This window comes from Pecten maximus, chromosome 5, assembly GCF_902652985.1.
Source record: "Pecten maximus chromosome 5, xPecMax1.1, whole genome shotgun sequence".
Lineage (NCBI taxonomy): Eukaryota > Metazoa > Mollusca > Bivalvia > Pectinida > Pectinidae > Pecten > Pecten maximus.
In genome coordinates this window covers 3,128,552-3,142,344 of record NC_047019.1, presented here as the reverse complement: position 1 = coordinate 3,142,344, position 13,793 = coordinate 3,128,552, and the positions used below count along the sequence as shown (strand labels likewise).

Below are 13,793 nucleotides of genomic sequence, written 5' to 3'. Positions count from 1 at the left end.
ACAATTTCTGAGAGACGAAAACGAAGAAAATTATGTCTTTTTTTAATAAAATGGATAGGAAGTTAACACGAAATTATCTCCATTGTCTTCTTTCTTCAAAAGTATTCGATACTAACAAGTACACACTACGAACTAACAATAATTATAGAATTCCCCAATACAGAATATCTTACTTCCTCTCGATCCTTTATACCTTCCTCTCTTCAGATGTGGAATGATCTGGACCTAACTACTAGATCATCTCCTTCCTTGGCAACTTTAGAGAAAATTTTATCCATATCTTCTGAAGATAAATATCCAACTTTTCTTAAATTTTGGTGACATGAAGACAAATATTATACATACTAATTACGACATTGGTCAGAGACCTATATACTATACTACTTTAGTATATATATATAGGTCTCTGCATAGGTGTAGTTAATCGAATTATGATTTGTTCCGTGAAACCCTCATAAACAGTCCCGATAAGAAATCGTTGTGTCTTTGAATGTGATAATTATGTAAATTGCATGGAGGTTTTATATGATAATTTAAGAATATTGAATATTAATATAACTTTGAATGTTTTACCGTATGGCAATAAACTGTATGCCGAAAATATAAACTTGCCGACGGGTCAAATCGATTGGTATAATTTAGTTCCGGCCGGGCATTATATACCACGGTTTCCTTTGCCACTCATCACATGATTGTCAGTCAATAGACAGTCTGACATTTCTGAATTTTGAGCTGTGTGGAAACAGTTTTTCTTTACTCCATCATGTCTGGGATCCTCGATAATTGTCAGTTACCAAAGTGTGATTGTATCGAGCTTGGAGAAAGGCGGAATGCCGTCGTTTCAATTGTTGCAGGGGTATTGGTAAGTGGACACTGTATGATATCGTCCTCATCATCGCCATCATCGTGTAAATATTTACTATCCGCCTTGCCGTGCATTGGTCATGGAGTGAGTCACAAAACATGAAATGAAAACGTATGATAAATATAAAACAAATGTTGTCAATTAGAAATTACTTAAATTACGATCACATGGTCTTTGAAAAAAGCTAGATTTGATTTTAATAATAATATATCGTGTTGTTTATGATCGTATTCATAATTGCAAAACACAAGTAATTACCCTACTGTACTGTTCAGTACCAGACTACATGTGTTAGTGAGACTGGTTAGCATAACAGGGCACCATACAGTAACCATCTTATAGGTACTGATATATCTATTATTTAAAGGGAAAATCATCATATCATGATCATGAAAGCACAATTCTAGCTGGACCACGACCATGTACAATTCCTGGTACCCTCCTTTAAATTTGTTTCCCCCCAAAATTCCATATGACCATAATTTATGACGTTGTAGTGGAACTGGACTGGGGTGCACACTGGTGGCCAGATAGCTCGAATGGTTAGAACGTCTGTCAAGAGTTCGGATAGAGTCTCGGGTTCAAGTCCAAGTCTGGGTGTTGCATATTTCCTAGATCTCCTGTTGAATATATGGCTCCCAACTAAATTATGACCGACAGAGGTGGTATAGGTCTTGGTGTCTTCAGTGTATAGTAGAAGACTTTGTTGATAGGAGGGAGGAATGTAGCACAACTGGACTTGGCTGAATGCCAGTTTGCAAATTAGCTCAAATGGTTATACATGTACTGTCTGTCCTGAGTTTGGAGGTCCCTGGTTCAAGTCCCGGTTTGGTCATTGCTCATTGCGTTTTCTTGTTACATTATCTGTATATCAACCCTTTATAGCTATAGCTTCCCACTGAAAGTCCAATAGGCTGTAATAGCTTGCATGAACATTAATTTGATAAAAATAATAACCAAAACTTCACATTCTTCATATTGCTTGGACTGATCAGTTAATAAATAATTAATTTAGTATATATAGGTCTCTGGACTGATATATAGTATCACGGTCTCCATTGGGTAATTATATTAGCTTGTGACAGGTATTATCTTCAGTATTATGAGAAGAATTGTAACAATTGATATACAAGTACAATCACAGACTTCAATAACAATTTACCAATTATATTTAATAAATATAAACACAAATTTAACAATAGGAAATATCAACTTGACGGCACAATTGAATATACATGAAAATCCTATTGGATAATCCTGTAGAATTTTTGTTATTTTTGTGACAATAATTTTATGGGGAAGTTAGTTGTTATCAGTTGTGATATATCAAAATCTTTTAACATTCATGTTTACATATACCTATATGAAGTATTTAGATACATATGTCGTCCGCTTGGTTATATAAATTTGATGTTTTTTCTATTTTCAGTTCTTTGTTGGCTGGTGGTGTGCCATAGATGCTGCGGCCCTGGTACCAGACAATGCTGATTTTAACCATGCTTATCACACGTGTGGAGCCATAGGCACTCTGGCATTCTTTATGTAAGATAAATGCTGACAAAATACTGACGATAGTCGGTGAGATGAAACCTAGCAATATAGTGAAGTCATGTAGGCGGTAAACCAGTAAATTATTTTAGCTGCCAGAACACTGACGATAGCCGGTGAGACAATATCTAGCAATAGGCGGAATCATGTACGCGGTAAACCCATATATAACTAATTAATGGCTGACAGACCACTGACCATAGCCGATGAGAAGAAACCTATCAATATGCGAAGTCATGTAGGATCAATGTAAACCAGTTAAATTATTCTAGGCCCCAGAACACGGAAGATAGCCTGCAAGACAATACCTAGCAATAGGCAAAGTCATCCAGGCGGTACCCCAAAAACTAACTAACTAAAGATATAAAAGTATTTTACTTATTTGATTTGCCATAGAAACTCTAGCATTCTTCATGTAAGATATTCTATATCCTGTTTATTGATACACAGTTGTACACGAGACTGTTTTAGAGCGGCAGCCCTTTAAAATATGGGAAGGTTTGATAATTCATTAACTCTGGTTTTGCCCTAAATACAGGAATTCGAAGCTGTGGTTCAATACCTGTAGTTGTCATAACTTGTAACAAGGGATGTCTTTTATCTTCTACATAATATTATACATGGTCTCAATTACAAAAAATTCCACCACAAACCATTTACCAAAAAAAATCAAGTTTAAGTGTTTAGCTTCACATATACCAGGAGTCCAAAAGTTATTACTCAGTGTAAATTCAAGCTCTTTCACATTTCTCCTGCTGAAGAACATGTTTCATATAATGAGCCATCACTAATTAAATATAATCTGGCTGTCCCATTTTACAACCACACCTTACCAGTTTTTCCCTTCTCCACTCTCCAGAAGATGTTGATAGGAATAATAGTGGATTGTTCCTTGAAGTTCCATGGCCAGTTTGTGTTAAAAATAATAAATCACTGTTATTTATTTCAGAATCAATTCTGTATCAAATGGACAAATCCGAGGGGAGGCCTACACTACTGGATGTATAGGACAAACAGGTTAGAAAGAATAGCAATTTTAAACCTATTCATTTCTATGATTGATTTGCAACTCATCTGATGCAGTTACAAAGCATTGCTGTGATGTAGATCACCATAGTTCCAAAATGACTTCATAAGTTTTCTTAATTCAGGATCCTCACTGCGTTTGATTTATCCCTAGTATTAGTGCAAAGCATTTCCGTAACATTGAGGAACATTGTGTAACAATCACATCATGTGATCTAGACTGCAGCTATATTAGTAATCATTCTTGTTAATCCAGATTGATGCATGTGAGCAGTCTTTCTGTGCAAGGAAACATGAGAACCTGCAGAAAATCTCTGTCGGGCAGGTGACCCCCCATTCTCTTTCACATCCAATTGAGGAATCGAACCCTGACCACTTAGGTCCTAACAGCAGTCGCACCTATTTGTATACATAGCTAATTTTCTTCTGTATGTTATTATGTGGTATATATATATATATGCTCAACTGTTGTAGGTGCCCGTGTCTGGTTGTTCCTTGGGATTTCTCTTGTCCTTTGGATCTCTCATTGCCGCCTCATGGATTCTATTTGGATTTTATGTTGTACAAGGTAAGATTTATCAAAGTTAAACAATAGAACAGTCTTAGTCTGTGCATTTCAGTTTTGAAATAGACATTAGGAATAAATGTTTCAAGCATTAATGAAATTTTGACCATTCAGATATTTAAGCTAAAAAGCCTTTTTTATTGAGGCATTAAAACTTCAGGTGTGAAATGTCTTATACAAAATTATATTTTAGAAATACTTTTAAGACACCAGTTTAGTTTGAAATCAATGTAAATCCTTTTATTTCTCTGAAACTCACTCTTTTGTATGGTGCAATATGATATTACATTGATCATGATCAGCCTTTTGAGTGGATTCATTTACATAACCAGACAGTTACATATGCTTCATATACATGTCACATGGAGAATATTTGTCTGCACTGATTGGCTACAGGAAAAGGTCAAGGTCACCAGACCATGACCTTTTATCAGTCTGTGTTGTAAGGTCATATGCTGGTAGATTTTGGACTGACCATGAGCCATACTTGAAAAAATTCAAAATTCTAAAAGATATCTACATTATTAATCTATGAAATTAATTTTGATGAAATGTTTCTTTTCTAGGTGATCAACAATATCAATGGCCAGGGATAGCTATCTTCCTGCAGAATGCTCTGATATTTTTCAGGTAAGTACCTTTTCGTATGGTTCATATGATTGTTAATATCCTAATCTTCGTACCAATACTACCACCTAAGAATGGCCAGGAGCATTTTGGTCCTGTCCTTGTGTCTGTAAATTATTCCCCAAAATTGTTGGAATGGACAAAAAGGATTATTTTTATGGAGGCGTTTACGCCTGCCATATTACAATCACCTACGAGTTGTGACGTCACAATCTCTCACTTTCATTTTCGTTATATTTCCTTTCACAGTTCATTTTGTAGTTTCTTTCGGTTCATATATGATGTAGTTGAACTATATATACATTTATGAAAACTATCAGTACTACAAATAAAGTGCTATTACATGAAAAAAGGTATATTCAGTATAAATTTCTCTTCGGCGGAAGCCCGGAATTTGAGACCTCTGGTGGTAATTTCTGTAACTAGGGGTAATGATTCGCTCATTAGTCCAAGTATGAGGCACGTCATTGTAGTCCGTCATTCATTGAAGATGTGCACAGAAATGTATTAACTATGCTGATAATGTTGTGAACATTTCAGGAACTATTTTGAATAAACAATAAGAATAATGTCTTGTAAATATCTACACCTGCATCGATTTTTGCAAATCTATATCGAAAATACTGATTGAAGGGAGATAACTGCGATATTCTGACGTTACCTTACAGAGGACACTTGTTTAACTACTAGGAATAAAGACGGCATAACAACCAAGCGCAAACAAATTCCCGATTTTCATATTACCCTCCGGGTTTTGGCTAACAACATTTCTTTTGTTTACAACTTGGTAGTTTGTTTACGAGATTTTATGAGATTTGGTCCGATATTTAGCGATCACGTGTTCCGTCTGTTTACGTGAGCGAGCACTCTGTCAAAATGGAGGCACGTGGACACGGGCTTCACACGAAGCATCAACGTGTGATGATTGTCGCTAGAAATTAATATCTATCATTATGAATTAAAGGCAAGTTGCTTACAAAGTTTAAATCTGTTTGTTGACCCACTGAAATAAGCGTTTGTTTATTTAGGACGAAACTGTTTACGATAAGTTGTTCAAGCCTGGCCAGACCACAAAATCACAATATCTACTGCGATTATAGTCCGAATTTTCTGACGATCTTGCTTTATACTATATGCAGACTTTAATCAGCTTTAAGGCGATATCAACACCAGAACCCTTCGGATTACTGCGATAACTGATCGAAGTCCCTGTGTTTCAAATCTATGAATCGGTAGACCTACGTGATGGCGTGATGGAATTCGATCGTTTATTTTTTAAAACTAAGAAAACTGGCACATATCTGTCGTGGTGGTCATTTGTGCTGTACCTTCCCCGACAGAGACAATATACAGAATCTGGATTTTTGTGATAAGGTTTACTGCAGTAGCTACTCGCACTCGTAATATATATGAAAATGCTAAATTATTATTGAACCAGCTTGTCTTATTTATATATTATCCAGCTCACGATTCAACCTTTTCAAATGTTTTCATGTAATATATACATTTGTATGCACCAAGCTGTGAAATGTTTGTATTACATAGAATATTTAAACAATACAAAGTAATTGTAGATTAACAAAATGTATACCAATTGCATTTTAACGTATTAGTACAACTTTTTGTTGTTTTCATGTAATATAACTTTTTGTTGTTTTCATGTAAAATGATAAATACATGTATATCTATTGGCAATCGATATACAATCCATATAATATAAGACTTTCTCAAATATCAATATTCCTCATAACTTTCAAAATAAATCTATATTTGCTTTTGAAATTTCATTGAAAATGTTTGATTTTCATGTCACGAACAAATCCCTTAAAATGATCATCAATCTCCTTATTGGTCTCCAGAAAGTGTGAAAATAAATGAAACTTTTTTGTCAATAATTCTATTCATTATGAATTCATGTATAACCATTTAGGTTTTTTCCAATGTTGACCTTTAAAACTATATATATATACAAGCAACAATCTGTGGGATGTCAAATATGGAAGTCTATAGCTGTTTCAGGATAAATTGCCAAAAATGCTTATAAGTACTGTTTCTTATCACTGATCACATATATTGGGTTTTTGACTATTATGTGTTATTGCTACTTAAGTGTGAATTTTTTCGGCTTAAGTGATAATGCATTTCTTTGTACTTATGTGCAACAGACATCGCGAGAGTTTAATTCTCCTACATATAATATTGACTCCTACAAAAAGAAGTTGAGTGATCATGATTGGTTGACTACGAGAGGCATTTTATCAAATCTCATATTTACCATACTGATTGCTCATGATCATATTTCATCCGGCCTAGTAAACTCTAGAAAAACATCTTAATTTATGAAAGTAGCTAACTCCTTTAATGTATGTGTAAAAATTAAGTATATATATATATATGAAACATACATTTAGGCTGACTGCCTGATAATATAATACAATTTGTACAGAGTTTACAATCCTTTGACATTCAGCTCATAATATACACCATTATAATTTGATCTGTCGTCATGCGTCGGTCTTCTTCTTAAGACCAAGATATCGCAGAATGGTGTACAAAAGGTTCTTAAGCTGTTTTATCAAAATTGTTAATTTCATGGCCCCCTATGTGTCGCATTCTCCCTGGGGAGAGGATACATTTTACTATAGTTTATATAGGAAACTCATCACACATATTTTAGCATAATTTGTTTCATTTTTATTGGAAATTGGTTAGCACGTGGTTAGGGCAAACTTTTCTCAATGATATATTGTCAGAGAATGTCAAGGCCAACGACTTGTTATGGGTTCGAATGTCAAAAATAAAAATCTTATATTGATTATTTTTTTCATTTCACATGAAAGAACATAGTCCACTGAAACAGAATGTGCATATTTTATTGTCATCAGATAAAAATATGGCAGAAAGATATGGCACTTGGAAAAGAATCTTTGATGTTTGGCGCATCGATAACGTATGGCTGGCTACATGTACAAATGTTATACTTATATTTGACCTTGACCTTCATTCAAGGTCATGGGGGTCAAATGATCAAGAAAATTCAAAAGTTCTTTCAAAATTATTAATTTGGGTCACATTTTAAAGAATCAGCCCTTTTAAAGGTGTGTGCAATGTATCAAGGTCAAATAATCAAAATGACGCAGATATGGCACTTTTAAAAAGAAATTCCTACCAAAATGAAAAAAATGACCCAAAACTGCACATAGATGTACACACGAAGGCTGGATATTTGGCAAACAGATACATGTAACATGTGTGACTGGCTACAAATATTGAGTTTATCTCTCTGACCTTGACCTTCATTCGCATTTTAAAGAACCGGCTCTTATGAAGGTGTGTGCGAAGTTTCAAGGGCAAATTATTAAAAATGATGCAGACATGCCCTTTAAAGAATGTTTTCTTGCCAAAATCAAAAATTATCCATAAATTACAATTCAATTGTTGGCTCAAAAGGGGTCAATTTGGCTCAATTGACAGAAATAACTTCTTCTCTGAAACTAAGCAATCGATATAGCTCACACTTGACTGGTAGCATCCTTTTGGGTAGGGATTCAAAATTGTAAAAATGGTGGGGTTGACCCCCGGGGGGCAGGGTCAAAAGGGGTCAATTGGTTTCTCTGAAACTAAGTTATGGATATAACTCACATTGGTGTGGTAGCAATCCCTATGGGGTTGTACCCAAAGTCAATTTCATTTCATGGATTAATTGCATTATTTGGTATAAAACCTACATTCGTATGGTAGCATGGTTATGGGGTGGGTATTCGAAATTGTACGAATGTTGGGGTTAACCTCCCGGGGGCTGAAGGATGGGACCAAAATAGGTCAATTTTGCTAAATTGACATTTTTAGAATAACAATAAACCAATGTACATGTACCCATATAAAATGCTTATGATATATTGACAAATAAACTTAAGCATCATTCTTGTTTCATATCTCATAAAACCAGGTGAGCGATACAGGCCCTCTGGGCCTCTCGTTTTATCTGTGAAACCATTCAGATCCCAACTCCATAATCTTGCTGGACACCAAGAGATGAACACAATCCTGATTTAAAAATAGGCCCAGGGTTCTTTCCTCACCCCAAGGGCCTTATACAATCATATTGAATTGACACAAATATGAAAGTTTTCTTCAATATTTTGCATATAAAACGCTGTATATTTATATACAGTACCTATAGCTACTAGGCTATTATCTACATCTTGGTGGTAAATTAAAAAGCAACAAATCACAAATCACAGTTTATCGTTAATATTGCCATTGGATCTATTAAAATATATTAAAATAGATGGAATTGATATCTAATTTTGAAATAATTGTCCTTAAAAATTAGGTCTTTGTTGAAAAAAAAGTGTAATAACTTTTAAAAGCCGTCAATCTTATTTTGATATTATTCTAAGATCAAAATAGAAAGGAATAAACAATTTTGTTTACAAGATATTGAAAGACATTGCACACTTTCAACAAAAAAAGTAGCAGACACTCCCTGTAGTTTCAATACCTATTGTGTATTGTTATAACCTATCAAAATGCATATCATATTGTTTCGACATTTCTAATACCCAGGCCTATAAAATATAAGTTTGTTTTAAACACATAAATGCAAATTTTGAACTACTTAAGTATAAAAGATGGTTTAAAGTATGAATGTTAATGACATGTACCTAAGTAGAAGTTGATTTGAAAAAAATTAAAATGTTTGACTTTTTAAGTAAAGGTTTGATTGAAATAAGAAATGTTTAACTACTTTTAGAAGTAGGTTTGCAACTTTTAAGATGGTTAAAACCATTATGTACATCGAAACAGTCTAAACCATTACATTCATCAGGACTGTGAAAACCATTATGTCCGGTTGGTTTGACACACTTAAGTGGAAATGTTTAGTCATGTTGATATCAGTTTAATCTGTATTCTTGCTTTATTTCAAATATCTCCTTTTACATCTCACTAACGCCTCCTACAGTACTTTCAGTACTTTGATTAATAGTCGGTACCGCAATTAGAAATGGAAGTATGATAGAAATAGTTGTATTTATGTGTCACAGTTCAATTAAAAATTATTTCTTCTTTTTCAGTTCCTTGATTTTCAAGTTTGGCCGAACTGAAGATTTGTGGGGATAGAAAACAACAAAAGAATTAAGTACCAATGCAATATTCCCGTTCATCTATATCTACTTAAATATAAGGATGACAAAAGACAATATTCATTACAAAAGAGCAACTTAAAGAGCAAAAACACTGGAAATGTTCTATGGAGCATAAGACTGAAAATATTCTATGGGGCATAACATTGGAAATGGTCAACAGAGCATAACATTGGAAATGTTCTAATTATCATTAACACTGGAAATGGTCAACAGAGCATAACATTGGAAATGGTCAACAGAGCATAACACTAGTACTGGAAATGTTCAACAGAGCATAAACAGTGGAAATGTTCTATGGGAAATAACAGTGAAAATGTTCAACAGAGCATAACACTTGTACTGGAGATGTTGAACAGAGCATAACATTGGAAATGTTCTAATTATCATAACACTGGAAATTTTCAACAGAGCATAACATTAGAAATGGTCAACAGAGCATAACACTAGTACTGGAAATGTTCAACAGAGCATAAACAGTGGAAATGTTCTATGGGGAATAACAGTGAAAATGTTCAACAGAGCATAACACTTGTACTTGAGATGTTGAACAGAGCATAACATTGAAAATGTTCTAATTATCATAACACTGGAAATGTTCAACAGAGCATATATAACACTGGAAATGTTCAACAGAGCATATACAACATTGGAAATGTTCAACAGAGAATAACACTAGAAATAATATACAGGGGATAACACTGTAAATGTTAAACAGAGTATAACACTGGAAATGTTCAACAGAGCACTACTGTTTACTCTAAGTAAGCTTGTAGAATTTTTTTAGAAATATTTCTTGTGAGCTTCTTATGAATTGTGCCATTTTATAATTCAAATCCACCTTGGCATAAATTCTAGAAGTATGTATTTTAGAAAAACCAAATTGTTAGAAGGGTATCATTGGAATTTCCTTTACTATTAATGGTATGCTAAAAATCTTGTTGACAAAGGGAAATAACTCTATTATATGAGAATGTAAGTGCTACTGTTTTATACCTGCAGTTTGGGTATGTATTCAGTTAAATAAATCGACGTTTTTCGAAGGGAAAACTCCATTGTTGATAGAATAACTAAGATATACAGTTAACTGTGAAAAAAAGATGTTGAATAAAAAAAATGAATAAAAAGGTGATTTTTACTTAATATTTTATATGTTAACATGGAGGAACTGTTCTCGCATCTCTTCATATACATTATGTATATATATCATTATAGATGAAGTATTTTGTATATTTCATTTCATGAAGCAATTTCATATTTTAGCAATCAACTATTGTAAACTTGTGTAACAATAAGGCTTGATTATTTATAGAACTTTGATGATATTGTTTAAATCAGTTTTTTGTGAACAAGTACAGATTTGGTGATATTATTTAAATCAAATTGTTTTTGTGAACAGGTATTGCATACCTGTCATATTTCTGTTAACTTTATTGAAGTAACGTATATGTGTGCGTAAAAACTGTGCATCCAACACGGAGATTCATTTAATGGTCCGATTTATTGGAGAGCGTTATTGAAGTATTACGTTTGTGGAAAGTACAGAAAAATCTGAACAGGTAGCACACCTGTGTGAATTATTATCAGGGCATCTAGTTGACTTTTGAGAGTACATGTATATGGTTTGGACTCCCCAAAATGATATAATATCTGACTCATGTGGAATTGAAGGGATATTTGACATTTTTTGTCCCTTCAGATTCCTGTGACCTAGCTATGGTAGTTATTTAAGTTCTGAAATTGCTAAAAAAATCAAGGGTCAACTTGATGCCCTGTTTAAGAAAAACTATTTTTAATAAAATTATATATACATTACCACTTACATTTGTAAAGTTTTACAGTCAGATTGTGGTCATGTCATTTCTTTTTCATTTTCTTCTTTTAAAATCATCAGAGAAATGGGTTAAAAGTCAACTGGAAAGAAGAAATCTGAAATGGAGTATTAAAATGGCTATTCTGTATAATGATAATATCGACCATTTTAGGAAAGTTGAGAGGCACAAAATGTATGTAGTAATATATTTCCTGAAGGCAGTTTTCATGGAAACAGTTTGTTCCAGAAATAGAGATGAGAGATAGGTCTGTAGATAGATATTGATCTGTTTTTAACATCTAGTTACTTTGAAAATCCAAGGGTTCCACTCGTACCTTTGCTGCTTCCTTGGTTATGACAAAATCAAATCACTATACACCAGCTTCATTATAATAAATGCTTATTGCATGGCTTTCCATGAACAATAATCCCTGTAGTCTTTAAACAGAGGGTATCAACATTGTGATTGGTCAGTTTTTCATGGCCGTAACAAATCAAACAGCTATCTATAAGCATTTCATTTGGCCACTTATTCAAAGAGTCCAGGGAAAATAAGGTGCAAGGAAAATAATTTTACAGGGAAAATACAGTGAGAATGGAACCCATGGATTTTGAAGGTGAATTTTTATAGACATTGACTCCTAATACAATCATGCTTTCTAGGTTCAATATGTAGGTCTCCGTCTGGTAGAAGTTCATTCATTTTTGGCTTGTTATGCCTAGCATTTGATTAAAGGCCTTGTAATCTGATAGTCTGAGCGTATTATTTAATTTAATGTTTTCGTTATATAATTATATTGTAAAATATTTATGTGATTGTATACAATACATACATATGTGTTTATTGTACAGCCTTGAGTATACATTGTTGCTTTGTATATAAATTCAATATTTTATGTAATGAAAACGTGAATAAAGTTATTTGCCAAAACAGTTTTAGTATATTTATATTTTTGATTTGGAGGAGGAAAGCACCTTTAATTATACATACATTTTCCTTTAAAATCATCCTGAAGTATATGGCTGATTTGATTTTAGTTTCGTAGATTTAAAAACACAAGGAGTCTTTATGCAAAGGGAACTCATTTTTACTACATGTACTTCAAAATTACTGAAGAGATATCAATGTTAACAAGATTTAGTTCAAAATTACTGAAGAGATATCGATGTTTACCAAATTTAGTTCAAAATTACTGAAGAGATATCGATGTTAACCAAATTTAGCCTGAAATGTAACAAATAGTACGCCAAAAGTAAACATGTCACGAGGCCATAATTAGGGGAAATGCATTGATGATTGGGTTTCACTTTCTAAAAGATTGGTTTTAAAAATGTAGTTTTGTTTTTGTGCTGGAATATTTTACAAATGACATTACAGACTATTTAACATAAGGATTGAGGAATAGGGTCAAATATATAGAGGGGGCCAAATTACGGGAGTAGGGCAAATTATATATATATATAGAGGGGCCAAATTAAGGGAGTAGGGGCAAATATATATGGAGGGGGCAAATTAGGGGAGAAGGGTCACTAGTATACATGTACATAACACTTTAATCCTTACACACTGTTGAAGCCTGGACTTTATACCCTATCTGAGTATGAATTCCAAGCATAACTTTGATCATTTGTATAGTTTGCTCATGACAGATTTTGACCAGTCATACAATTTATACTGACCATTTGAAATTTCTATGATAGAGATTATCTAGTTATTCAAAATTGAAATCCAAAAATCCAAAAAGCAAATGTATTGACTGTTTGACAAACTCATCCCTTTATAAACAGCATCTATATATATATATCAATTAAAGCTGGTTTTCCTGCTAACAAAATAGCTTTATATAGGGTCTATGACGGATTTTTGAAATTACTGGTTACTATATAATACATTATGCCTTTTATTTTGGTTAAAGCCAGAATATCTGCATGTTGCAGATCCTTTATCGTGCAATTGGAATTATAAAGTACAATGTATGTTTGAAATAAGTCACCAAATATGTTCAGCATAATTTGTTTCATTCTTTTTTTTTGAAGTGAGTTAAACTTGTTCTCTCATTACCAAGCAGTGAAAAGTACATTATAAATATATCACATTTTTTCAGTATTTTATTCAATAATAATATTAAAAAATAACATGCACAAGTCTAAGTTTAAAAAATCGACGTGAAATCATTAATTCTTTAATATAGCCCAGGCACC

General features: G+C 33.2%; 1 protein-coding gene across 1 annotated transcript; it reads left to right on the top strand.

The window, feature by feature from the left end:
- Window positions 1-688: 688 nt before the first annotated feature.
- LOC117326863 (transmembrane protein 50B-like) lies at window positions 689-12,525 on the top strand. The gene is given in 7 exon segments (XM_033883648.1): window positions 689-862; window positions 2,295-2,407; window positions 3,363-3,430; window positions 3,914-3,933; window positions 3,935-4,007; window positions 4,571-4,634; window positions 9,710-12,525. Coding segments are annotated over 7 exon segments (483 nt in total). The 5' UTR covers window positions 689-763; the 3' UTR covers window positions 9,756-12,525.
- Window positions 12,526-13,793: the final 1,268 nt, after the last annotated feature.